Here is a 24,643-nt window from a genome sequence, read left to right on the forward strand (position 1 = left end):
TATTATACTGAGTAAAGTTTGCAAATTTTGCATGATGCCACGTTTGACGGTAAACCAAAACCGATCAGTGAGTGAGTATTAGGGTGGCCCAAAATTGTACTATGTCTGGGATGTTGGGGGCTCAAGCTTTAAATGATAGCTTAGGGTGTAAGAAACAATATTTTATATGGCGGCGACTCAGAAAAATGATGTTTAGAGGTCGCACTGGTTCGATTTTTGAAAAAAGGCCATTTTTTCGAAATTTTGTCCTAATAACATTTTCAGATCTTGAAAAAGTATCAAACATGTGTCTCTAATATTTTTTAAATTTTCTTTATAATGTAAGTTTTAAACTAAAAATTTATTGGGACTGTTTTGGACTCTCAATTTGTATGTATGATTTTTATAATTACGCAATACTGTGAATTTTTGTAAAAAAAAATAATTAAAATTAACAAAAAAGTGTACTTTGGATTAAGATTTTTAATCAATATTGAATTTAAAAGATGCGCGACGTTAAAATGTGCAACTTTGCAGTAGAAAGTGTACAGCTATAACTTGTCGTTTCAAAGTAATTCAAGTTTCTCTGTGGAAAAAAGTCACAATTTTCAAATTTTTGCTAAGAATTGCTCTATATTATGATGTTGATGAGTTTCGAGCAATCAAAGAACCAAATAAACTCCAGATATCAAATTTTTTCATCCTTTTTTCGATCCTTAAATCACCAGAAAGAACCATTCCAAGTTTCTAGATTTTTTATTGATTGAAGGTCGTGTTACCTATACTTGGGTGACGGTTTGGTGAATGTGTTATGGCTACAACCACTAAAAAAATTTAAAATAAAAATCTAGAAACTAGTCATGGTTGTTTCTGCTGATTGAAGGATCGATAAAAGGATGAAAAAGTTTGATATTAGAAGTTTATTTGGTTCTTTGATTGCTCGAAACTCAACAACATCATAATATAGAACAATTCTTAGCAAAAATTTGAAAATTGTGACTTTTTTCCACAGTGAAACTTGAATTACTTTGAAACGACAAGTCATAGCTATACACTTTTTTCTGCAAAGTTACACATTTTAACGTCGCGCATCTTTTGAATTCAATATTGATTAAAAATCTTAATCCAAAGTACACTTTTTTGTTAATTTTAATTATTTTTTTTACAAAAATTCACAGTATTGTGTAATTAAAAAAATGATACATACAAATTGAGAGTCCAAAATAGTCCCAATAAATTTTTAGTTTAAAACTTACATTATAAAGAAAATTTAAAAAATATTAGAGACACATGTTTGATACTTTTTCAAAATCTGAAAATGTTATCAGGACAAAATTTCGAAAAAATGACCTTTTTTCAAAAATCGAACCAGTGCGACCTCTAAACATCATTTTTCTGAGTCGCCGCCATATAAAATATTGTTTCTTACACCCTAAGCTATGATTTAAAGCTTGAGCCCCCAACATCCCAGACATAGTACAATTTTGGGCCACCCTAGTGAGTATCCAATTTTGATTGTTGAGAATGATCATTATAAAAACTTTTTTTAAGTCTTTAAGAAAGTTTTTCGTTGAACAGGTTTGCAAGCATGCCTTATACATAAAACAAAAGTTTTGATGATTTTGGTTGGTTCCGGCATGAATTTTTATCTAAAACAATTGCAACAACTCTTTTCAAAAACTGCTCAGTTTTTTGTCGAAAAGTTCAGATGCAAATACATCAGTTTTAAAGTTTATTTTTGAAGGTGTATAATCGGTGTGATTAGTGGTACACATTTTTTTCGATCATTTTCGAAACCAAAATAAGTTTCCTTTAAATTTATGACACAAATAACAGAAGTCAAATAAAGTATATAATCTAACTTCGCAGGAAAGGAAAGTTACGTAGTTATGTACATCGAGTTGTAAAACTTTGCAGTTATATAGTGGTTATATATCATGCTATTTTGTGTACGTCTCTGAGGAGAGTGAAAAGGTTTTATCAGATGGATTGTGAAATTTGGTTATAATAGCTCCCACAAAGTATATCCGATAGATTGAAGAAAAAAGATTCAAAATTAACATAAATGGTTAGATTCGATTTATAATAACTATATATACCGCGATGTTTTCGATAATTGGAATTCTTTTTATCTGGGGTTTTTAGGAGGAAAAAAATTAAACAATCATATTCTTGATATCGTCAACTTAAAAGGATTGATTGACTCATTTGTTCGTAAAACAACCCCACTCGTTAGCCATAGAAATTTTCAACTAAATATTCGTGAGTTGTATAGCGTCAATATTCTTAAAGTAAATATCTTCCATAGTCATACATATTTCACTTAAAAGAGGAACAATTCCTTTAAACGCACATTTTCATTCAAAGAAAAAGTTCCTTTTTTCGGTTTTATGATTCAAAAGCGGGTCTGTTGAGAGTTTTTATGAACTTCTTCTAAAATTTATCCAAAAATCACCAACTCTGAGCTGATCTCGACAAACAACTAGAACACAAAAAAGTCAAATATCTCTATTGTCCAGTAGCAGTGCGAGCTTTTGTCATCGATTCTTGAACCCCGATACAACGATCAATCTAAACACGCACATCAGTATCGATCACCATTATAAATAGTTTATCCTAATACAATAAATATGGCTCAGGCAATTGCAACATTAAACATGCCCTATGGTACACCGTTAACAGAAATTTGAACATTTGAATAGGTAGGTATAGATTGTTCATAAGTCACCTAGTTACCAAAATTCTTTCTTACAAAAGGTAAATGTTCAACTCTGGCTAATTCGTCAACCCCACCTCGATGCGAGAGAATACAAAGATCGAAGTATTTCTAACGCTCGAGTATCGGAATGATGGTTGTTAGACGATTGTTTTCTGCTTGATTCCGCCAGGAAATCTGTTGCTGAGCCAAGACTTTTCTGCACCCTATTGCTAACCGATGCTGGGGTGCTCGATTTGCCCCTAGACGATCGTCTAGCAGTGACTGTCGACGTTTGCTCCGTCGGAGAAATTCTCTGCGAAAAGGCAACCGGAGCTGCGGCTGACGTAGTTGTCGGAAGATCTGTCGTTGTAAGAGCTGCTGTAGTTGTTTCAATGTCAATCGTTGTACTGGGAATGTTTGTTGTAGTGAATTGTTCCGAATACAGGTTCATTTGTGTAGTGCTTTCAATTTCTTCCGCATTGAACCTGGAGTCAATTATTCTAGTTGATGTTTCAACGGCCAAATCCAAGTTGGTTGACTTTAATTCATCGAATCCCACGGTAGTTGTTTCGGCTGCATCGAAGCCAGATCTTCCATTAAAGCCGGTTGTTGTACCGGTTAATCGTTCAAACTGTACGTTCCGATAAGTCGTTATTGGAGTAGACATTGTTGTAGTATATTTTAGGCTTTTGCTTTTTTTGCTTGACTTATTTGTTACGATACGAATCTCGCTACTGTCATTTTCCTTGCTGTCCATACTAATCAAAGCATTCAACAGTGCCTTTCTGGAATCTTCTACAGTTTTGTTATAGTCATCGTCGCAAGTTTGTATCAGTAACAAAATCAATCTTCGAACAGACTTATTTGTATCGGCCGTTTTGATGACGTTCATCAGATGATCAGCTTCAGAGTCATTGAGGTCTCCAAACATTTGATTTGCCTTTCGCTGCATAGTTTCCATCAGCTCATTTTCGTTGGATTCTTGTTCTCCGGTTCTTGTTCGTATGCCACTTTTTCCCATTCGCGTTTGAACAATTTTCGCATTGGTACTTAGTGTTGTACTGGGTGTGGTGGATGCAAATAAGCTGTTGGCAGATGCCTTTGGATTTCTGGGCAGATATGTATGGGCATTTAAAACGGTAGTTGATTTTTCTTCCTCACTGGAGTCCATCAGTCCGTCGTTTATTGTGAGAGGATCCAAAAATACAGTGTACGATAGTGTTGTTTTTGAATTGGGACTCAGCTTTCCAGTATCAGGAATTGATGGCGTAGCTATATCCGACGACACCGTAGTTGATTCGCTTCCAAATTGTTTTGTTATATAATGGCCTTTAACAGTACTGGGATTCGACGTAGGAGTCACGGCAGATGACGTGGCTTTGCTACTCTGTTGCAGTTCATGGTCCAAGTTTAGGAAACTGTAGATGGTTTTTGCTTTTTGATCATTCTGCACTTGATTACGACTGGCCACGATAGATTGACTTTGTGCCCTTTGTAACTGTTCATCATCCTCTAGAACTTCTTCGTTATTCAAATTTTGTTTCCTGGATCCTTGATGGGGTGGCAATAATTCGAAATAGACCGTAGGCGAAGAATCGGTCGTTGTTGTTAATGTTGAAAGTTCTTCGCCCCAGCGTAGTGGAATTGCTTGGGTATCTGCTAGAGCCGTTGGGAATGTATCCGTAATTGGGGTACTATTGGCCGGCTTGACATCTTTGCCATACGGTACGGGGGTAGATTTTTTATCATTTCCTGCTTTCAGTGAAGGGAAGTAGCTCGAGTTATCTGTTTTGTCCTCAGTTTCTTCAACGCTTTCTACTACCCGGAATGCAGGGGGTTTCAATGTTCCTAATTCTTCGTTAACTTCATCAGCCAACTCGTTTTTCACAAGCTTTTCCTTAACGGGTGATTTGAAAGTTTTCTGCTGACGATCTTTATAAGCTAGGGCATTTTTTTCCAATTCTTCTGATAGCAAATTTGATGCAGGAGTTTTCTTCACTTTATTGGTAGGTTTCAACAAATCAGCTGCTATCGTTGTAGGAATTTCAGTTGTTGTTTCCGAGTTTTCGACGGTGGTTTCTCGTTTTACCGTTGTAGGCATCGTGACATCCGAAAAGTCAAGCACTTCTAATTCTTCTCTCAAAGCCGCTCGAGGAGATGGAGTTATTTGCTGTCGTGAAGAGTAGTAGGAAGCTTCTTCCGTTGAAATATCATCGAATTTGTTGGCCCGATTATCAATTTGATTACTTGTGATCGGTTTTGAAGGAGGCTTAGGGCGAATTTCTGATAGGATTCGTCTGAATGAATCGGGATCCTGAAGATATGCCGATAACGCATGAGTAAACACTTGAGCCAGTTCTCGTATTTGAGGGGATGCTGATGATCCGAATATTGGATGTCTAGAGTATTGTCCTTCAAGATCATTACCAGAGTCTTCGGCAAAACGCGTTTCAAGGTCTAAGTTATCTTCTTCTGGGCTGGAGTCTCGTGCATTGAACAACTGCTGATATCTATCGAGAGTTCTTTGGGTAAGAAGGGTAGCACTGACTGTTTGGCGATTTTCCTCAGTATCAAGCTTGTCTGTCTGAAGTCGCGTAGTGATCGGGCTAGTGGTTGTTGAAGTGTTTTTTCCAGAGTCATTGGCAAAATAGAGAGCCAACGAGTGCAAAACATTCGGTCCAGAGGAAGGTGGTACCTCCACAGCTGGTCGATTCTCTGGTGCATGCTCCAGTTCTTTGAGTGTTTTCATCATTTCCATTGCGTGTTCTACCGCACCTGATGCTGTGGCTAGGGTTGGTGTGATAGGTGTTGTACTTTCAGGATTACCACGATTTACCAAAGTGGGTATGGTTGGCGTATAAAATGGCTTTTCTTTTGCTTTTGTGCTAGGCTTACGGGCCGTCGTGTACGCAGGGAAATTTGAATTTTCAGGCGCTGGTGTTGCCCCTGGTTTCACATTACGCACTTCAAACATCTGCAATGGTTTCCTTTCTGAAGATTTTTGATTCAGCGTACTTGTTTGATAAGTTGTACTACCACGATTTATAGTTGAAGCTGTTGTCGGTTTAACAGTTTGTTTCCTAAGCGTGGTTGTTGTAATAGTTGTCGGCACTTCTGTGGTTCGAGCGATGAATGGTTTTGCATCTGTTGGGAATGAATTTCTCATACCGAACTGATTTCCAATACTGCCGCCTTCTAAAACTTTCCCGGTACGCAAAGTTTGATTTTTATCGTTTTGTGTTATGAATTTGGCAGGTTTTTCATATTCGTATCCTTCATTTTTCTCAATTGTATCAAACATTTTATCGGGCATCGGATAATTGTAACCATTCAACAGTTTACCAGCTCGTGTAAAGGAAGAGGTTTCATCCGTGGCCTGGGTTTCTTCTGAACTACCATCAATAGTTCGAAAAACCTTGTTGCTTCTACGGACATTATTGCGCTTCAGAGAAATGTCTTCGAAATCGATACTTTCATTTGACTCTTCGACGCTAGTATCCATACGTCTATTGAATGCCAAAGCGGCAAGATTTGGGCCTGCTGGATTGTTTAGTAGTGCGTGCTTCCGTTGTATGTTGAGCGAAAATTGTTCCGGTGATTTGATAGGTTGTGGAACGGGATGCTTGCTCTGCAATCGAGCTTTCTGAGCTAGACTCAACATTTCCGAACTCTCAGCGTAATGATTTGGAGCAGCATCACAGTCGACCTTAAACCACCAATCGCAAATGAGATCCAGCTGACGGAAAATGGTTCCATTGGGACACAAAAATGATATCTTTTTACCTTCGTCGCAAATGTGAAATACCTAGAAAGAAAAGAAATTTTAAAATCGGCTCATACATTTGATGATTGATACGATTTGAAAACATGCGGAGAGCATGTACTGTTCCTTTCCACGTGTGTTCCCATTCTGCGATACCTGACATTTTGTGTCCAAATCCGCAAAGTAACCATTACCATACTGTCGACAATTAAAGTTCGTGTTTGGAATTCCAGTCATAATGGGAAAGTCTACTCCAGGGCGCCCCACAACACCTTGATAGTAATCGGGATCTATGTTGCCAGTGTCAATAATGAGCCTTTTTTGAAATCTTCTTTGGTTCGGGATTTGCACGTTTTGTTCATTTTTAGGCTGTCGAGGACCGGCGTTTTCTTCGGCGTATTCCTGAAATTGTGCCGCTCCCGTTCGTGCAGCTAGGACACGAGCGGAGGTCGAGAAGCGCTAGCAGAAAGAGGCATAGTTAATGAGTTTGTGGATCAAGAAAATGCATATAGGAACGCAACATCCTTACCATTGAACACACGGCGATCGAAGTGTAGCATGATATCAGAACACCTAAAAGATAAATTTTATGTTATTATTAAAATTTCTCAACATGTTTACGTTCAATGATATCGATAATGAAAGTGGGTTGACTTGAAGGTAGAAGGTGTTTCAGTTCAAATAAGCAGTGTTCGGCTTAAAAACGCTGGGATGAAAAAAATGGAAAGGTAGGCTGTGGCCGAAGAAAAACGTTGCGTTTTTTCTGTCATTACATTAAAAATAGAAGTATATTTCGAAATCTGGAAACTGAACGAAAAAAAAACTGGATAAACTTTTGAGAACCAATTAAGTGACCTCCAATGCGACTTTCTTGTGAGCCCGTTCCTTAATTTTACTTTTTTTCATTTTTATATGTATTTCAATTATACTTGGGTTATGAAATTTAACGGGTAAAATACAACACATGATCTTCAGACTAGACCGTTTTATTTCAAATACTTTATTTCTATTATTTTTTTTCGGAGATGCATTTTTAATGCTTAGGGACAGTTTATTTTACTTGAAAACAGTTGAAGAGAAACATTCCAGACTACCCAGCTAACATGAAATCGTAATAGAAATGATAATCTAAATCGAATATTAAGACATTTTCAATAACCATCGTAAACAAGATGGTATTTAGTTTTCTTTCATTCATTTACGACAAGCTTTGCCAACAAAAAGTTGAATCGTATAGCAGTTTAGTCAATTCGTAAATATGTCTCCATAAAGTTGAGAATATGCTTATTCGACATTTACGATTTGAGTGAACTGATTTACGATAAATGGGCGGTCCTTGTCATTCTCTCCGTTCTCTCCCTTCCTTTGACCGGTTCGTTAAAAGAAAATCTCATATAGGGCAATAGCGTTGTTCATATCAACTGATGAGTTGGCATCGTGGAAAGATACCCGAGAGCGAACTCGGAGGGCTGGAGTCCAAATCTCGGTCGCGGAAATTTTTTTTCGTTTTATTCAAATTACCTGAAATCGTTTATTTTGCTTTTTGTGGGGAAATCGTTTCGTTGGAATCATGTCATTGTAGATATATCGCCTCCACTTTTGTAGCTATATGCTGTTTTGGTAAGTTTAATACAATCTTTTCATCTGGTATACTTGTTTGAATAATTCTGTTGTTCCTGCGATATACCTTCTTAAATGTTTGCTGGGTAGTGACTAGTGTCGGGTTTTTTTTTCGATTATAGTCGTTTTAATATCTTTATGTCATTCGCGATTTATATCAACGATGCAGTTGGCGGACAATCATTGAAAAACTTATCCGGTACAACTGTGATCGATGTTTACTATGGGCTCGAACCACTTTTTGATCCGAACACCCTTTAATAAGTAAACCTACATGTAAGAAAAGCGACATCTGAAAGACAAAATTCCAATCGATACAAAATAACTGTAAAGATCGATTGGGAGCTTTTTGCTTCCTCATTTAAAACTCAATCAAGGAGAGTATTGTGATTGCTGTTGCCGTTGTATCAAATAATTTTAAAGCTCGTCGTATGAATTTCTGATAAAGAGCAATTTTTTTCACTGCTCTGGTGGTTCGTGTTCGTAGTTAGAAAACTATCTGATTGTTAACAAAATTCAAGTAATTCTTACCGTTTATCGCGATCCACGGGGCATCAAATTCAATGTTGTTCTGTTGGATTTATTGAGCGTTCACTTTAGAGCTTGAACATTGAACCACAAAACAGTGCTGAGGATTTTTTTTTGTCCAAGCGATGTGGCCAGATATTTTATTTTAAGAGGGATCAGATGTCGCTTCTCTTAAATGCAGGTAAGGGGTTTAACTCCCCGTCCATGAAGATTGTTTCAGAAAATTTTTCACCGTAGTAACGGAAAATTACTTGATCTTAAAAGGTGTTTAAAACTAAGTGTCAACAAGCAAGCCAGAAATTTGGCTCGCCTCTGGCGGAATTTTGTCTAAAATCAACCTTGGCTTGAGATATTTCACGAATTGAAACTTAATTTTAATTGTAAATTTCGATTTGCAATTCAATCAATCTTTTGAATTGAATCTCTAAACTTAACATAGACATGACATGTATAAGTGTAACTAAACAATTTATCTTTATTATAACCAATCATGTTTTGTGAATCGATCATGATTTTTGAATTAATCTTCAAAAAGTTCGAAAAATGTTACTAAAAAGCAACTTTTGAACTTAATGAAATGCGCAAAGTTAACTAAATTTATATTTGCTTTGTGCTTTCAATATATAAACAAAACTTGGAATTCCTTATTTTTGATTCTTTATCAAAACAGGTACTGTGTCAGAATGTGATGAACATGATGTATTTTAAATATATTAAGTTATTATTTTGAGTTTCAACAATGAACTTTTTTGCCTTTTATTTTGATAACTGGAAGATTTTTTTTGTAGAAAAGGATTTTATCACTCACTTTGATCACTGACACTGTTCTGGAACGAGCAGGTCGCGCTGAACCACCCTAAGTAAGAAAAAGGCCCAGCAGATACATCGCCATGCTGGTAGCATTAACGGCCAACAATGCGCGCCAAAATACATCGGGTATCATCGGCACCGAAGATGATTCTAGGCAGGGTCGAGCAAAAGTAGGTCCTTGGTTCGACCTCTTTTCCCGACCAGCCATCCTAGAGTAAGGATCACAAGTAAGCGGCCAGGGTGGCCTGTGTTAGAGGCCCAGAATGGGCAGAGTCCAAGGCCTGATTGGCCAGTTAGTGTATTGTGTCAGAAGTCCACTTAGATTTATTAGAATAGTAAAGTAAGAAATACAGTCCACTTTGTAATGTTGTGAATGATTGAGTTTAGTTAACTGTTATCGAGAATTTCTGATGCTATCGCCGAAGCCGTCAGGGGCAATCCTGAAAATTTGGTCCTACCGAGCCAGATACAGATTTTATCAAAAAGCGATATGCATCAGATGAAAAAGAGTGAGTATGTGTATGCCAGCGTGTGTGAATTCTATCCAACCCATTGAATTACCGTGATAACATTATTTTCGAGTTCTTGCCAGTCACAATGCAATCCGAATGTTTTCGACTATCCATATGTACGAGCTTGCTTCTAAAACTATTTAGTTTGACATGTGCAGGTGCAGGTGCAGGAGTCCATAAAAATCCTAAGCAGCAGGAAAATTGCAAATCCCCCATGCAGATTCGTCACAATGAACTCTATACCTAACAGTTCGAGGATTTTATCACCCAGTATTGGTTGAAATTATTTCATTGTCATAATCTGGTGTTATTGAGCTGACGAACATCGTTGTAAAATTTATTAAAATTTGGCGATTTGAAAGGTGATTGGTGTGGTCCGTAGAGAACCAAAGGGCCAACGGTCAAAACGATGAAATAAGAACAAATTCTGCAAGAAGTTCAATTTTTCTTCAGCATTATTCAGTGCCATATATCAACATTTTGTATGCGTCATTGCGGTGATGAGCATGAAGATGATTTTCGTGAAATAACTGCAATATGAGTGTAACGAATTTTTATTTGGTTGTGAAATTCTGGATTTCAATTATGTGAGTACTTTACCATAAGATCAGCTGTTTATTGGTTTCTTGGAACCTGCAGTTATAATTTGATTGTTTTATGTTATGTAGAGTTGATAAAAGTATTTCGTCTGGTGAGTCCATTTCGCTCCATATTCACTCAGAGGTGCCAAGTTTCAGAATAATCTTTTCAGAGGATTCATAAGGTTCAATACGTTTCCGCCCAGTTGTGTTCAAAGCTAAGATGCATTCGATATGCATTCACATAAATAATTATGCTCCAATTCTTGATGTATGAAAGAGTATTGAGTTATTATCTAAGAGTAACTCCATATTTCGGTTGTTTTTGATCAGTTTGAATTTCAGTGCTTAAGTTGTATTCATGCGTTAATAAGCCTGGTCAGAGGGATCAGGTTGGAGATTCGTCAATACCTCCACCCTGAGGGTTGCTGTTAGTTAGAGTTGCTTTCATTTCCATTTGGTGGTTCCGGTTAAAGTTGATTTTTAAGGTTGTTGGTGTTGAGTATGTGTTGTGTTTTCGAGGGGCCTGATCAAGAAGATCAGGCTGATTTCTTTACTCCACCACATAATGGATTAAATTTAGTGTTGTTTGAGTTTGGTGTAGAGTTGATTTTTGTTTATGAGGGGCCTGATCAAGGAAGTCAGGTTGGACCCTCTACTCCACCACATATTCGGTTTAATTTTTTTTTGTGTTTAATTAGCTGTTTTGAGGGGCCTGATCAGGTTGTGATCAGGTCGGATCCTCTACTTCACCATATATTTGATTGAATTTAAGTTTGGTGTTGAGCCGGTTTGTTGTTTTTGCTTTTGAGGGGCTTGATCAGGTTGTGATCAGGTTGAACCCTCTGCTCCACCACGGTTATTGTAAATGAGTTTTGAGTTAGTGTGAGGGGCCTGATTGGGAGGATCGGGTTAGTACATCAATTTAAGTTGGTTTTTTGAGTTAATATCACTTGTAGGGGCCCAGTTACTTCGTATTGGGTGCGCCTCGAAATTAGTTAGTTTATCATTCAGTTATGAGTCGGTGAGGGACCTGATCGTTCGGATCAGGTTGGTATCCTCTAGAGGGGCAAATGCAGGGAGTGTCTGGCCAAGTCCAGAGGCCCGTTTTATGTCGAAGCCGTGAGTAGTCCGGATAGACCTAAAACCGCATTTGTCAGTGCCTCCTCGGCAACCGCTCAAAAACTGATAGAGTGTTTTTTTGTGTGAAATGAGTCAGTGTTTGTAAGGCATAACCACCCATCCATCTAACCATGATTACAACTTGTCAATTCAGCTGAAGGCCAATTCTGAGATAGGGAGATCTATCGAAAAACAACCCAAAGAGCAAAAAAGGAATTAAAAGAGCGGAGCATACAATCATTTAAAAAAGATAATGACAGTAGGAATGTCCCATTTCGGGATGATAAAATTTAAAGAGAAAAGTTACACACAGGACGGAAAATAAATTGAGCATTCCGAGTAAGGAAGGGAAAAGAGCAAAATAAGAGAAGAATGAGCTTTAAGTTATGTGTGTTGGAATTCGCGTCAATCAAAATTTTAATAATGTGTCAGTAGTTGTGTCTGGATTTGCTTTAGAGTCTGAGAGGTCTGAGATGTTCGACTCAAACGTCAGCTTGAGTTTGGGGTCAGAGAGCTTGGAACCGTTATGTTCAGCTTATTTGAGACAGAACCTGAGAATGATTTGAGCTAGAGAGCCCGGGAACTAGAATGTTCGGCTCATAAGTCAGTTATGTTATAAAGCTTGGACAAATGGTCGGTGAATCTAAAAAAAACCAGGCAAGTCTGGGACATATTCACGAATCAAGTCAACATTGAGTCAGCACCAGAGCGCTGATCGTGGTTGTAGAAAATCGGATCAGCGCTCAATGTAAAAGGTCAAGTATACATTAATTCTTTTGCAAAATTTGAAAGTGATACTTCCTTTTCATCACCCAGCGTCGACTACCACTTAACGAAGGCGGATAACCAGAGAGGTTGCAATCAAAAAGGCAATAGGTCGGCATTACAATATCTACACCGACGATAAGAGCAATGTGCAAGGCATTTGGCGCAGTTACGGCGGGCGGCGCTACAGATGTGGTCAAGGTTTCGAAATGCGAACGTTCCGTCGTATTTCAAGGCGGGCGGCATGTTCTGGAACGAGCAGGTCGCGCTGAACCACCCTAAGTAAGAAAAAGGCCCAGCAGATACATCGCCATGCTGGTAGCATTAACGGCCAACAATGCGCGCCAAAATACATCGGGTATCATCGGCACCGAAGATGATTCTAGGCAGGGTCGAGCAAAAGTAGGTCCTTGGTTCGACCTCTTTTCCCGACCAGCCATCCTAGAGTAAGGATCACAAGTAAGCGGCCAGGGTGGCCTGTGTTAGAGGCCCAGAATGGGCAGAGTCCAAGGCCTGATTGGCCAGTTAGTGTATTGTGTCAGAAGTCCACTTAGATTTATTAGAATAGTAAAGTAAGAAATACAGTCCACTTTGTAATGTTGTGAATGATTGAGTTTAGTTAACTGTTATCGAGAAATTTCTGATGCTATCGCCGAAGCCGTCAGGGGCAATCCTGAACAGACACTCATGAAGTAATATTAAATAATTTCTTCTTTTTATCAAATTTAATTCAATCATCAACTATATCATCAACAGATTTAAAATTGTGATTAATTTTTTTGTTGAAATTTAAAATATTAGGGAGAATGAGGATACTTTATCCCTGGGGATACTTGATTCCTTAGCTATATCTCGAAACTGGAATGTCTTACAAAGATCAAATGTTCTAGAAAAATGTGCCCAAATGGGCAAAATAAAATTTCTTGTAGTTTAAAAAATTATAACAAAATAATTGTTTGAGTAATTGAACTTTGTTTAAAAAATTTCACAAAATGTAACTTGAAGATCTTTTTTCATCACTTTAAAATGTTCCTTACATGGGAAAATCATGAAAAAAATATTTGTTCTAATATATCAATCGTTCGAGCGTAAAATGAACTTCATAATGCCATATTTTTAAAGTAATGGAAAACTCTCAACTTTTTTCAGAAAAAGTTTTCTTAAATGTTGATTATGGGTACAATTGATCCCCTAGAGTTGGGTACAATTGATCCCCCCTTCCAAACGGCGTATTCTTCTTCTGAATTGATCGATATGATTGCTGATTACGAAATTAATAATATTTATCTAAAAACTAATATTTATCAAACAATTGCCTGAAGAAAAGAGCAAAAATAGTTAATTTTCTCTTAATTATAAAAAATAGCGCCTTTAAGTATGCAATGTTATTAGCGTTGTGACAAAGTTATAGAATTTTCTTCTTATGTCTGCTATAAATTGCGAAATGAGAACAAACATGACCAAAATAGTCAATTAACATTCTATCTTGGGGTTTTGTTTGATTTTTATACAAGGATTAGGGCTTCCTTAATAAAAGATCAAGTCTCCTTAAAAAGGGATCAAGTCTCCCATAACTTCAGAAAAATCGCAATTTTTTTACTCCCACGAAAATGCTTCTAGTTCATCAACGGGTTCAAGTATCGTTCTAATTTTTGGAGCATAGAAACTTGAAGTTACAAGCTGTCAGAAAATGTCAAAGTCGGCGAGTTGCTAAATTTTTCCAAAAAGATATGGTGAAAATAAGAAAAGGGGATCAAGTATCCCCACTCTCCCCTATAGTGGAATTTTGCAATCAACCCTTCAATTGAAAATGAAGAAAAAATGTAAATTAAGATAAATAATAAATAAAAATTATTATCATTTTCCTAACAAATTTTGATTGTGGATAATTTTTATCCTGATTTGACTTTTTTTTTAATTCAGATTTTTTAAAATCTGTATTTCGAAAATATTTGTTCTAAAATTGAAATCTAAACTACTTAGAATTCACATTGAAGCAAATTTCTAGTTCGTTTTAAAAAAATTATCAATGACTTCATTCGAAACTTCCATTATGATTTGTTTTGGAAATTTTCATTAATTTTATTAGTAGATTTTTTTTATTTTTTGAGTTTGTGTGGTAATCATAATTTTGAAAATGGTGTTTGAAATTTATTTCCTTATTTATTGGCCATTTTTGGTATTGTTATTATTTTTGGTATTGTTATAATTTTTGGCTAAATTTGAGTTTCGAAAATATTCACCTACAATACGTCAGTTTTCAGCAAAAATGTGCCAAATTATGTCATCTTTTCAATCCTCTTTTCAAAATCTACCTGGTGTGACTTAAATAATTTTAACGATTCATTTATTGAAACGTACGATTTTTGCACCACTTTTTTTACATTTTTTGAGGACATGAAAAAATTTAAAAAAATCCTTATGTGCAACGTATAGTTTCTAAACTTAAGCTGTCTTGGACACTAAGTGAAATTGTTTTCGAGCATTCCGTAGCTGATCTACAGTCTTTTTCCGACGCATGTTTTCGGATTTTTTTTTATTTAGACTTTGGATAACGGAAAACTGAAGCTGAATAATGTCTGAGAAGGTTTCCATAACTATAAATTTGTAAAAATCGGTTTAGAAACAAGAGAGATTTAGAGGTTTTAAGCGAGGAGTGTCGAATTGACAATCAAGGTCTGATAACGGAGTTTTTTTTTTCCTGGGCTTTCAGGGTGCGTCCATAAAAAAGTAATGATGCCAGATTAAAGATTTCAAAATTCATTGAGGATCCCCCAAGATTTTTTTTTATTTGGATGCACCCTAGAGTGCCCCAAATTTATATGGAAGATTTGAAACTTGTGAAATGTTATGCGCTGCAGGCTGAAATTGATTCTAGGCCTAGTACAAGGTCCCATGCCAAATTTGGGCCAGATCGGACCACGAGAAGGGGTGAACGAGCGTGAAGTTTGTATAGGATTTTGAGACATTTTGTTCTGGAGGAGCATGAAAAACCAGTTTTTGATCAATAATTTTGGTCATCTTCAGCCGATTTATTTTGAATATTGATTTTCATAAACTTTTAATTATGAAAAATATTTCATCCGAAGAGTTAAGATAAATAAGTTATAAGGCTTTAAAATTGGGCTCTCGCTTTTAAGGACGATATTCACCACTGTGTGAGGCGTGAAAATGTTCGATCGCCTCGACTGGAATACTCAATTTGAAATGCATCCCATTTCGTCAAATAACGACTGATTTCAACAATTTCCGTTGCGTTAGATTGCAAAATCTGTAGATTTTGCAAATATTTTGTTGTGGATAAAATTCAAATGATAGTTTGAAGAGTAGGAGACAGGTGGATAACTTTATCCCGTTTTCTATTTTCATCATATCTTTCAGGAAAAATGACCCCCGCTAAAATCCTAATTTTTTGCTAAAATATTCACAGAAGTTCAATTATAAGATTTCAAACAACTTTTGTTCTACAAAAAACTTTATCGTTGAGGAAAATTTTTTGATATTTTTTTTAAATTGCATAACCACAGGGGCTAAGGAACATGACTTTCCGATTGTAGTTTCTACACACAGCAACAATTGTTTTCCTTAAAATGGAAATATTTTAAGACTGACTGACTATATACTACCTACTCTAAACTTCTATTTAGTTCTTGTCAAAATTGTTTCACAATATTATTGATCAAAAACTGTTTTTTTCATGTTCCTCCCGTATAAAATGTCTCAAAATCCCATAAAAACTTCGGCTGTTATTGTGTTCGTTCATTAATTCAGAAGTCCACTAGTTTTTCCCGAGGTTTGAACCTCAAGCAGGCACTGCTGCTTTCGCTTGAAATCTCTGAAGTTGTGACTCCTATCAAGAAGCCGGCATTCTTTTTTCTCGATTTCAAGAACTCCGATTTTGTCGCTATTGCACAAACGCTTGACGCCATCGACTGGAATTCTGAACTCGAATCTTCCGATCCAAACGCCGCTGCTATGAAGTTCTCCCATATCATCAACTATATCATCGATCGTCACGTACCAAAACGCTCAGCAGCCTCTGACCTACGTGCTCCCTGGGTCACGAAAGAGTTGTGACAAATGAAAGCACTCAAGAACAAAGTCCTCCGCTACTACTTGAGGCACAAGTCTCTCCACGCCAAAAACCAATATCGCAAACTTAACGCAGCTTATAAAAAAGTATGCACGCGTTGTTACCAGGGCTACCTTATCCGGATTCAGCGTGGTTTTAAAACTAGTCCCAAATCGTTTTGGCAGTAAATACATTAAGGACCAACGGAAAGAATCGGGCTTACCGTCCTACATGTTTTTGGAAGACAAGTCGGCGACATCGGACCTTGATATTTGTAACCTCTTCGCTGACAAATTCCGTAGTACTTTTGATTCTGGTTCAATATCCACGGACCAATTGACTATGGCGGCTAGTAACGTCCCACGTCAGAGCACTTCCTTTCATCACATCGTAATCGATGACGATACCATCTTGGAGGCGACTGCTAAGCTGAAATCCAGTTTTTCTGCAGGTCCGGATGGCATTCCAGCGACTTTTCTAAAACGCTATATATTACATATGCTGACTCCTATAAAACAAATCTTCCAATCATCGCTCACGGAATCCACGTTCTCTCCCATTTGGAAAGAGGCTTACATGTTTCCGGTCTACAAAAAAGGTGACCTATGTGCGATCGCCAAACTGTTTGAGCTGGTTGTATTAGGTCCATTTTTCTCGTATTGCAAATCTTATTTCTCTAACGAACAACATGGATTCATGCCCAAACGCTCTACGACAACAAACTTGTTGACGTTCACATCTTCCGTGCAAGACAGTTTTACCAAGGGATCTCAAACCGACGTAATCTACACCGACCTGACCGCAGCCTTCGACAAGGTAAACCACAAAATAGCCATAGCCAAACTAGATCGTATCGGTATTCGCGGCTCTTTACTGGAATGGTTCCATAGCTACCTGGTAGGACGGAAACTTATTGTACGATCAGGTGAATCATTTTTCAATCGATTCCCTGCCTCTTCTGGAGTACCTCAAGGGAGCCACTTAGGACCCATCATATTCCTGAACTACATCAACGACGTGCTGCTGCTTCTCGATGGACCAAAACTGGCGTATGCCGACGACTTGAAATTGTTTCAATCCATCAACAGCCCCGAAGATGTCAACGTCTTGCAGAGCCAGTTTTACATCTTCGCCGCCTGGTGTGATGTCAATTGCCTTCCCTTGAATCGCAACAAATGTACGGTAATTTCGTTTTCACGCGAGCGGCTTTCGCTATCGGCTGATTATTTTCTGGGACATGAGGCAGTTGCACGAGTTGAGCATGTGAAAGACCTTGGTGTGATCCTGGACAAACGGCTGGATTTCAAGATCCACACAAACTACATCGTCGATAAAACTTCCAGATGCCTGGGTCTTTTATTCCGCATGACAAAAGACTTTAAGGATATTTATTGTCTCAAGAGTCTTTACTGCAGCTTGGTTCGATCGTCCCTCGAATATGCCTCGGCTGTATGCTGCCCCTACTACCAAAATGGCTCGGAGCGTATCGCGGCCATCCAAAGGCGTTTTTGCGCTTCGCTTTCCGGAACCTGAACTGGCAAGACCCGTTCCGACTTCCCAGCTACGAAAACCGTTGCCGCCTTATCGACATCGACACGCTGCAGGCCCGCCGGACCGCAACACGAGCCTCTATTGTTTCCGATCTGCTTTTGTCGAGAACCGACTGCCCTGCACTGCTAGAAGCACTCCAACTCAGCGTACGATTCCGAGGCTTGAGGAATCGTAATCTTCAGCTCTTTGCTTCTCTCCGACAGAATAACTACGGAGCTAATACAGCGCTAATTGGTGCAATAAGGACGTTTCACCGCTTCTCCGATCATTTTGATTTTGACATTTCGAGGGAATTTCGCACAGTTGACGAGAACCTTGGCTGGCAGCAAGTGAAGACGCTGGCTCCGGATCGCCAGCAGTGGAGATCTTTTATCTCAGCCCTATGCGCCGGTCAATCAGCGCTGGACCCTTAGTGTAGTAGCTCTGGAAAGCCACGGCTTCTCACAGTTCCCTTCAGACAAACCAAGACTAGCACATCTCGAACACCGGCAAAGACTCGAGAAGAACACGTCTCAGTTCCTTCTCCAGTTCTTCACATCTCTCCGCGCATCAAATCAAAACAACTGACCAGAATGCAAGAAACTGTTCTCATCAAACCGAATGTGACTCAGCACGCAGACATCACCAAATCTGATCTGAAGAAATTTCTTAACCCTGTTGACTTCGGCGTTAAAGACGTTAAAACTTTTCCCAGTGGTGATATTGCCATTCGCTGTGCCTCAGCAACATCTGCACATCAACTGTTGGACACTGTAAATAACACCATGCCTCAATACGGTACCGAAATACAAGCCCCTCTTAAACCTCGGCTGAAAATCACCGGCTTTTCGAACGATATTGATCAAGATGAATTTGTTCAATGCCTCAAACAACAAAATAGTCTTCCTGACTCATCTGTCATACGAATAATTAAATATGCGGCTCTGAAAAATAAGGACATGCAGGCTATTATTAAATCCGACCCTCCGACATTTGTTTACTTCTGCGACGTAAAATAGTTAGCATCGGTTGGGATCGCTGCAAGGTGACCGAACAGATAAACGTTCGCCGCTGTTTCCACTGCTCAGTATATGGACATATTTCTAGTCAATGTACCAACCCGGCCTGTTGTCCCATATGCGCTGGCAATCATGAAGTATCTGAATGCAGCTCCAGTACACAGAAATGCATCAACTGTGTAATGGCTAGCAAACTCGTCAATGAAAATGATGCTCCCATTGACCCAACACACTCTGCGTGGAGTAGTATTTGTCCGATTTACCAGAAACGGTGGAATAATGCGAAGCTGAGAATCGATTACTCCACATAGCAACAACCGTTCACATGTATTGATACCACCGTTCCCGATGCAGCACATCTCGCTGCCCAAGTACTACCATCACCCAACGAGCAGCACACTAGATGCCGAGAGTCAGAGCCAGTCGATACTCCTGGTCTCTCAGGTAAAGCTCTGAATAGTATATGCTCCGCCGAAGCTCCCACAGTGCATACACACCCGTTAAATAATCATAACTTCCAGCTACGCACACTGTTATCGCGCTATCCAACGAAGTCATCCATCGAGACACACACATTCCTCCGATTCCCGGAATCAGAGCCAGTCGAAACTCCTGGTCTCTCAGGTAACGCTCTGAATAGTATATGTCTTGCCGAAGCTCTCTCAGTACCTGCACACCATAAAAGTATCCCTTCCCAACAGATATTATCACAACCAATACACGGATCGGATTCTGCAAATTCCTCTTCACATGGGAATTCACAACAAATGACCATCTACTATCAAAACGTACGTGGACTTCGGACGAAAACAGAGAACCTGCTCACATCGATTCATGCTGACGAGTATGACGTCATTGTTCTTTCGGAGACGTGGCTCAATGATGAAATCCATTCGAAGCAGCTCTTTAGTGACGGCTATTCGGTCTACCGGAAAGATCGTGATCCCATCCTGACAGGAAAAAAACTCGGCGGCGGCGTACTTGTTGCAGTCTCCAACAAATGGAATTCGCAGAGAATATCTGTTGCTGAAAACGGAATTGAACACCTGTGGGTAAAAATTACTACTCCGTTTGAAAATGTTTTCATTGGTGTTGTATATCTGAGTCCTGACATAGCTGGACTAGAACCGACCGTCTCCAAACATCTAGACTCGCTCTTTACCATAGTAGAAAATCTCGCTCCTCGTGATTTGAAACTAATGTTCGGTGACTACAATCAGCCAGGTCTGAGATGGGCTGCTCATCCTGACGGCCACTGGTTCCCCGACCCATCTCGATCGTCGCTGAACCCTTCAAGCTCCGCGCTGATTGATGGAATGTGTCTTGCTGATCTTCGTCAAGTAAATCCGGTTCCTAACGTGAATGGGCGATTGCTTGACCTCATCTTCGTTAATGAAAATGCGCTGCTGTACAGTGATACGACCACTGCTCCCGAACCGCTCATCCCACTTGATCTACACCATCCCGCAACATTAACTACCCTCCTAATCAAACCATCAATTCAGTACCATGTACCGCAGGATACAGACCGTCTGAACTTTAAAAGAACAGATTTTATTCTGCTTAATGAAATGCTCCGCACTGTGGACTGGACTCAACTTGCTTCATGTCAAACAATCGATGATTCCGTCACACTTTTCACAAATCTGATAACCGATATGTTCCAGATCACAGTACCCAGAAGTCACCCCTGCCCGAAACCACCGTGGTCTAACCGTCAACTAAAAGTTTTAAAACGCAAAAGAGCCTCAACATTGAAACTTTATACGCATAATCAATTCACGTCTCACGTTCCGATCGTTTGTTTTGTTTAATTAAACTCCCTGCTAAAAAGCTTCGTTTGGGTGGCAAAACTTACCTGGTGTACTATTAGTTGGTCGCATTTTGATTGGTGGAATCTCAGGCCTATCTTCAATCAGGAGTACGCACACAGGACCTTCCGCTGGACTTCGTTTCTGAATTTTGGTGCAGTATAACGGAATAGATTTCTTTTTCCGTCTCTTCTTTATCATAAACAATCCACATCATTGCTTATTGCTGTCATCAGTCTATCACTGCTCACTTCTCTTAGAGATCGTTCTCGGTATCTGACTCGATCGAGTGCTTTGATTTTACACCGCCGCTCAAAAGTTTCCGCACAGAGTGAAAATATTACAGAATGGAGGATGAAAAAAATGTATTCTGTTTTCTTTGCGAGAGTTTGGTGCAAGATCCATCGAAAGTGATTGAGTGCGTGCACTGTCACAGGGCAGTGCACTTTCGGTGCAAGAAAATCTATGGCAACAGTATTCTGAAAACAAAAAAGAACCCGTTTTTCTGCTCGCCGGAGTGTATCGACATGTTTACCCGAGTGTCCCAAGCAGTAAATCGTACTGATTCCGTTAGTGAGGATATCCGAAAGCTAACGGAATACGTTCGAGGAATTAAGGAGGATCAATCATCTGTCCGTAGTGAAGTTCGAGACGAATTGCTGAAAACCCGCGCAGTTCACAAATTGGCAGATGCAGTTGGGTGCCCACTGAAGGATGGTGACGTCACCGAGGCGAGACGATTATTGAGTAAAAATTCTTCATCCAGATCTGCACCGCTTCTTGTAACCTTCGATTGTTCGACTACTAAGGAGCTGCTTTTTCAAAAAAAGCGTGAGCATGGAGTTTTGCATGCAGCGAAGATCGATAGTGCCTTTGCAGGATCCGCAAATAAAGTGACAATCCGGGATGAATTAACGACTTTTGGGAAAGAACTGTTAACGGAAACCAAGAATATGCAGAACGAGCTTGGCTTAAAATTCGTTTGGCCAGGACGAGATGGCAAAATCCTTGTCAAACGTCACGAAGGGGCAAAAATCGAGCAAATTGGAAACAGAAATGACCTACGTACACTCGCTAAATCCACTCAGAAGCGCTCTTTGAACCATTCAGCCGACTTAGAAACATCCAACATTACAATACCAGAAATGTCTTCACCGAAACGTATCAACACTGGAGCAGGAGTTATGTAGAAAGTCACCGTATTTTATATTGTAACCTGTACCTTAAAAAAACAATGGATAATAAAAATAAAAATATATTACACGACTCGCTACATTCTCTTCGTGAAAACAACCGAAATAAAAATAACCGTCATTTTCTGAGATTTCTCCAATTGAATGTTAGAGGCCTTAATGATCCGAGCAAATTAGATTTTATCAAAATATTTTTGGAGCAATTCCCTGCATCTATTGATGTCCTAGTACTTGGGGAGACTTGGCTGAAAGAAGATAGAAAATATTTAGCAGCTGTGAATGGATATCGTACCTTTCTATCCTGTCGTCCTAATTCAAGTAGCGGTGGACTAGCAGTTCTTATAAAAGAATCGCTCGTAGTAACTGAGATTGAAAACTTACATGATGATGGATTCCACTATGTACATTTGCGTCTTGAAACGGGTGGCCCGCCAATTGAAGTGCATGCAGTTTACCGACCTCCTTCTCAAAATCCGCAGCTCTATTTTGAAAAACTTGATGCCGTTCTTGCCTCTTTAAAGCCTAATTCCCATTTTTTGATGCTAGGCGATGTCAACATCCCAGTAAATAAATCTAGCTGTCCCGTAGTCGAACAATATTTAGATATTCTGAGATGTTATGGGTGCCAAGTGTCCAACACATATGTAACCCGTCCAGCAAGTTGCAACATCCTTGATCACGTTGTATGCTCAGATTCGATCTTAGATCAAACCTTAAATGAAACCGTTCCAATCGATGTGAGTGACCACAGTCTGGTGTTGACTACGATCAATTTAAAAAAACCTAGAGTTTATCGAAAGTTGGAAAAAGTGATTGTACAACATGAAAAGATCAACGAAGCCTTCCGAGTTGAATTTCATAACATACATGCGAACAGTCCCACAGAAAAGTTAGAGAAGCTCAGCATACTGTATAGCCATCTGAAAGACCGATATTCTAGAACAGTTTCAGCAGAGGTCAAAATCAAAGGTTACTGCCCGTGGATGTCACTTGATGTATGGAACTTGATTCGAATCAAAGAAAAGGCCATTACGCGTTGCAAAAAGTACCCTGCAAACGATGAATTAAAGGATATCTTGTTACAAGTTTCAAAACAACTTAAACATGCCAAAACTGAGGCGAAGAAAAGCTATTATCATAAACTTTTTCAAAAATCATCCCAGAAAGAAACGTGGAAAAGTTTAAACAACTTAATAGGAGCACACAATGCGGAAAAGGAGAAAATCAAGATAGAGTTGAATGGAGCCGTTACGGAGGAAGGAAAAGTAGTTGCCAATGTTTTCAACCAATATTTTACTAGTATTGGAACTCAGCTTGCGGCCACTATTCCTAGAAACATTCATGCTCCTGAACAACACTATATCGATAATAGTGGCAGTATTTACCTTCGACCAACAACTGAACAAGAAGTCATCATCAAAATAAACAAACTCGATGCTTCGAAAAGCCCAGGTCCGGATGGAATTCCAGCGCATTTCGTCAAAGCAAACCATCTTATTTTGGCACCATTGATAAGCGACACTTTTAATCACTGTACTCAGATCGGAGAGTTTCCTGAATTTCTCAAAATAGCGCGGGTAATACCAATATACAAAGCGGGGAAAAAAAACGGATTGTAGCAATTACCGACCGATATCCATACTATCGGTTTTTAGTAAGATTATAGAGCAGCTGATAGCAGACCGGGTCTTGCACTTCTTGAAGCACCATAATATACTATACAGCCATCAATACGGTTTTCGCGAAGGGTCAAGTACTCTGACAGCAGCAACTGAGCTAGTAGACGCTATTCACAATGCCCTGGATAACCGCAAGCTTATGGGAGTGCTATTCTTGGACCTGAAAAAAGCTTTCGACACGATTGACCATGCTATTCTGCTTCGAAAGCTGAATTCTTTTGGAATCAGAGGTAACGCATTGTCTCTATTTGCTAGTTATCTTGCTAACAGAAAGCAGTACGTCCAAATCAATCAGTCAACTAGTGACTTTGGAAACCTGCCTGTTGGAGTCCCCCAAGGCAGTAACCTTGGACCACTTCTGTTTATCCTCTATGTGAACGATTTGCACCAGCTACGATTACATGGTAAACCCAGATTGTTCGCAGATGATACATCGTTGTCTTACGAGCACCACGACATCGGAGTAATTATCTCTCAAATGTCAAGCGACTTGGTAAAACTGAAAGCATACTTTGATGCGAACCTTCTTTCGCTCAACCTAGAAAAGACCAAATATGTCATCTTTAGTTCAGCTCATCGGCGCACCACCAACCACTGTCAGCTCGAACTCGGCACAACGGTGATTGAGCGAGTCAGAACTTTTAAATACTTGGGCCTTAATTTTGATGAACACATAAGATGGGACAAACACATAGATTGTCTCAGGAAGGATCTGGGCACCATACACAGTATAATTTGGAAAATTTCGTGGTTTATTCCCACCAAGCAACTAACAAGCCTGTATCATGCATTTGTGCAATCGAAATTGCAATACATGGTCTCCATTTGGGGAGCTGCAAGGAAAACGGACGTTAAACCACTTCAAGCTATGCAGAATCGATGCCTCAAAGCTGTGTACAAACGACCCAGACTTTTCTCCACGTACAACTTATTCCACCAATCCGCGCCATCAGTATTACCAATA

At 39.1% G+C, this 24,643-nt stretch overlaps 1 protein-coding gene across 1 annotated transcript in view; it reads right to left on the reverse strand.

Moving 5' to 3' along the window:
* Positions 1 to 1,464: 1,464 nt before the first annotated feature.
* Positions 1,465 to 24,643, reverse strand: part of LOC129746436 (mucin-2) — a 114,669-nt gene continuing 91,490 nt past the window's right edge. Inside the window, exons 3-5 of the mRNA XM_055740086.1 lie at positions 6,970 to 7,013; positions 6,597 to 6,899; positions 1,465 to 6,482 (exon numbers count right to left, since the gene is read on the reverse strand). Coding sequence (XP_055596061.1) covers positions 2,763 to 6,482; positions 6,597 to 6,899; positions 6,970 to 7,013 — 4,067 coding nt within the window. The 3' untranslated portion in view covers positions 1,465 to 2,762. The remainder of the gene's footprint in view (positions 6,483 to 6,596; positions 6,900 to 6,969; positions 7,014 to 24,643) is intronic.

This window comes from Uranotaenia lowii, chromosome 2 (assembly GCF_029784155.1).
Source record: "Uranotaenia lowii strain MFRU-FL chromosome 2, ASM2978415v1, whole genome shotgun sequence".
Taxonomy (NCBI): Eukaryota; Metazoa; Arthropoda; class Insecta; order Diptera; family Culicidae; genus Uranotaenia; species Uranotaenia lowii.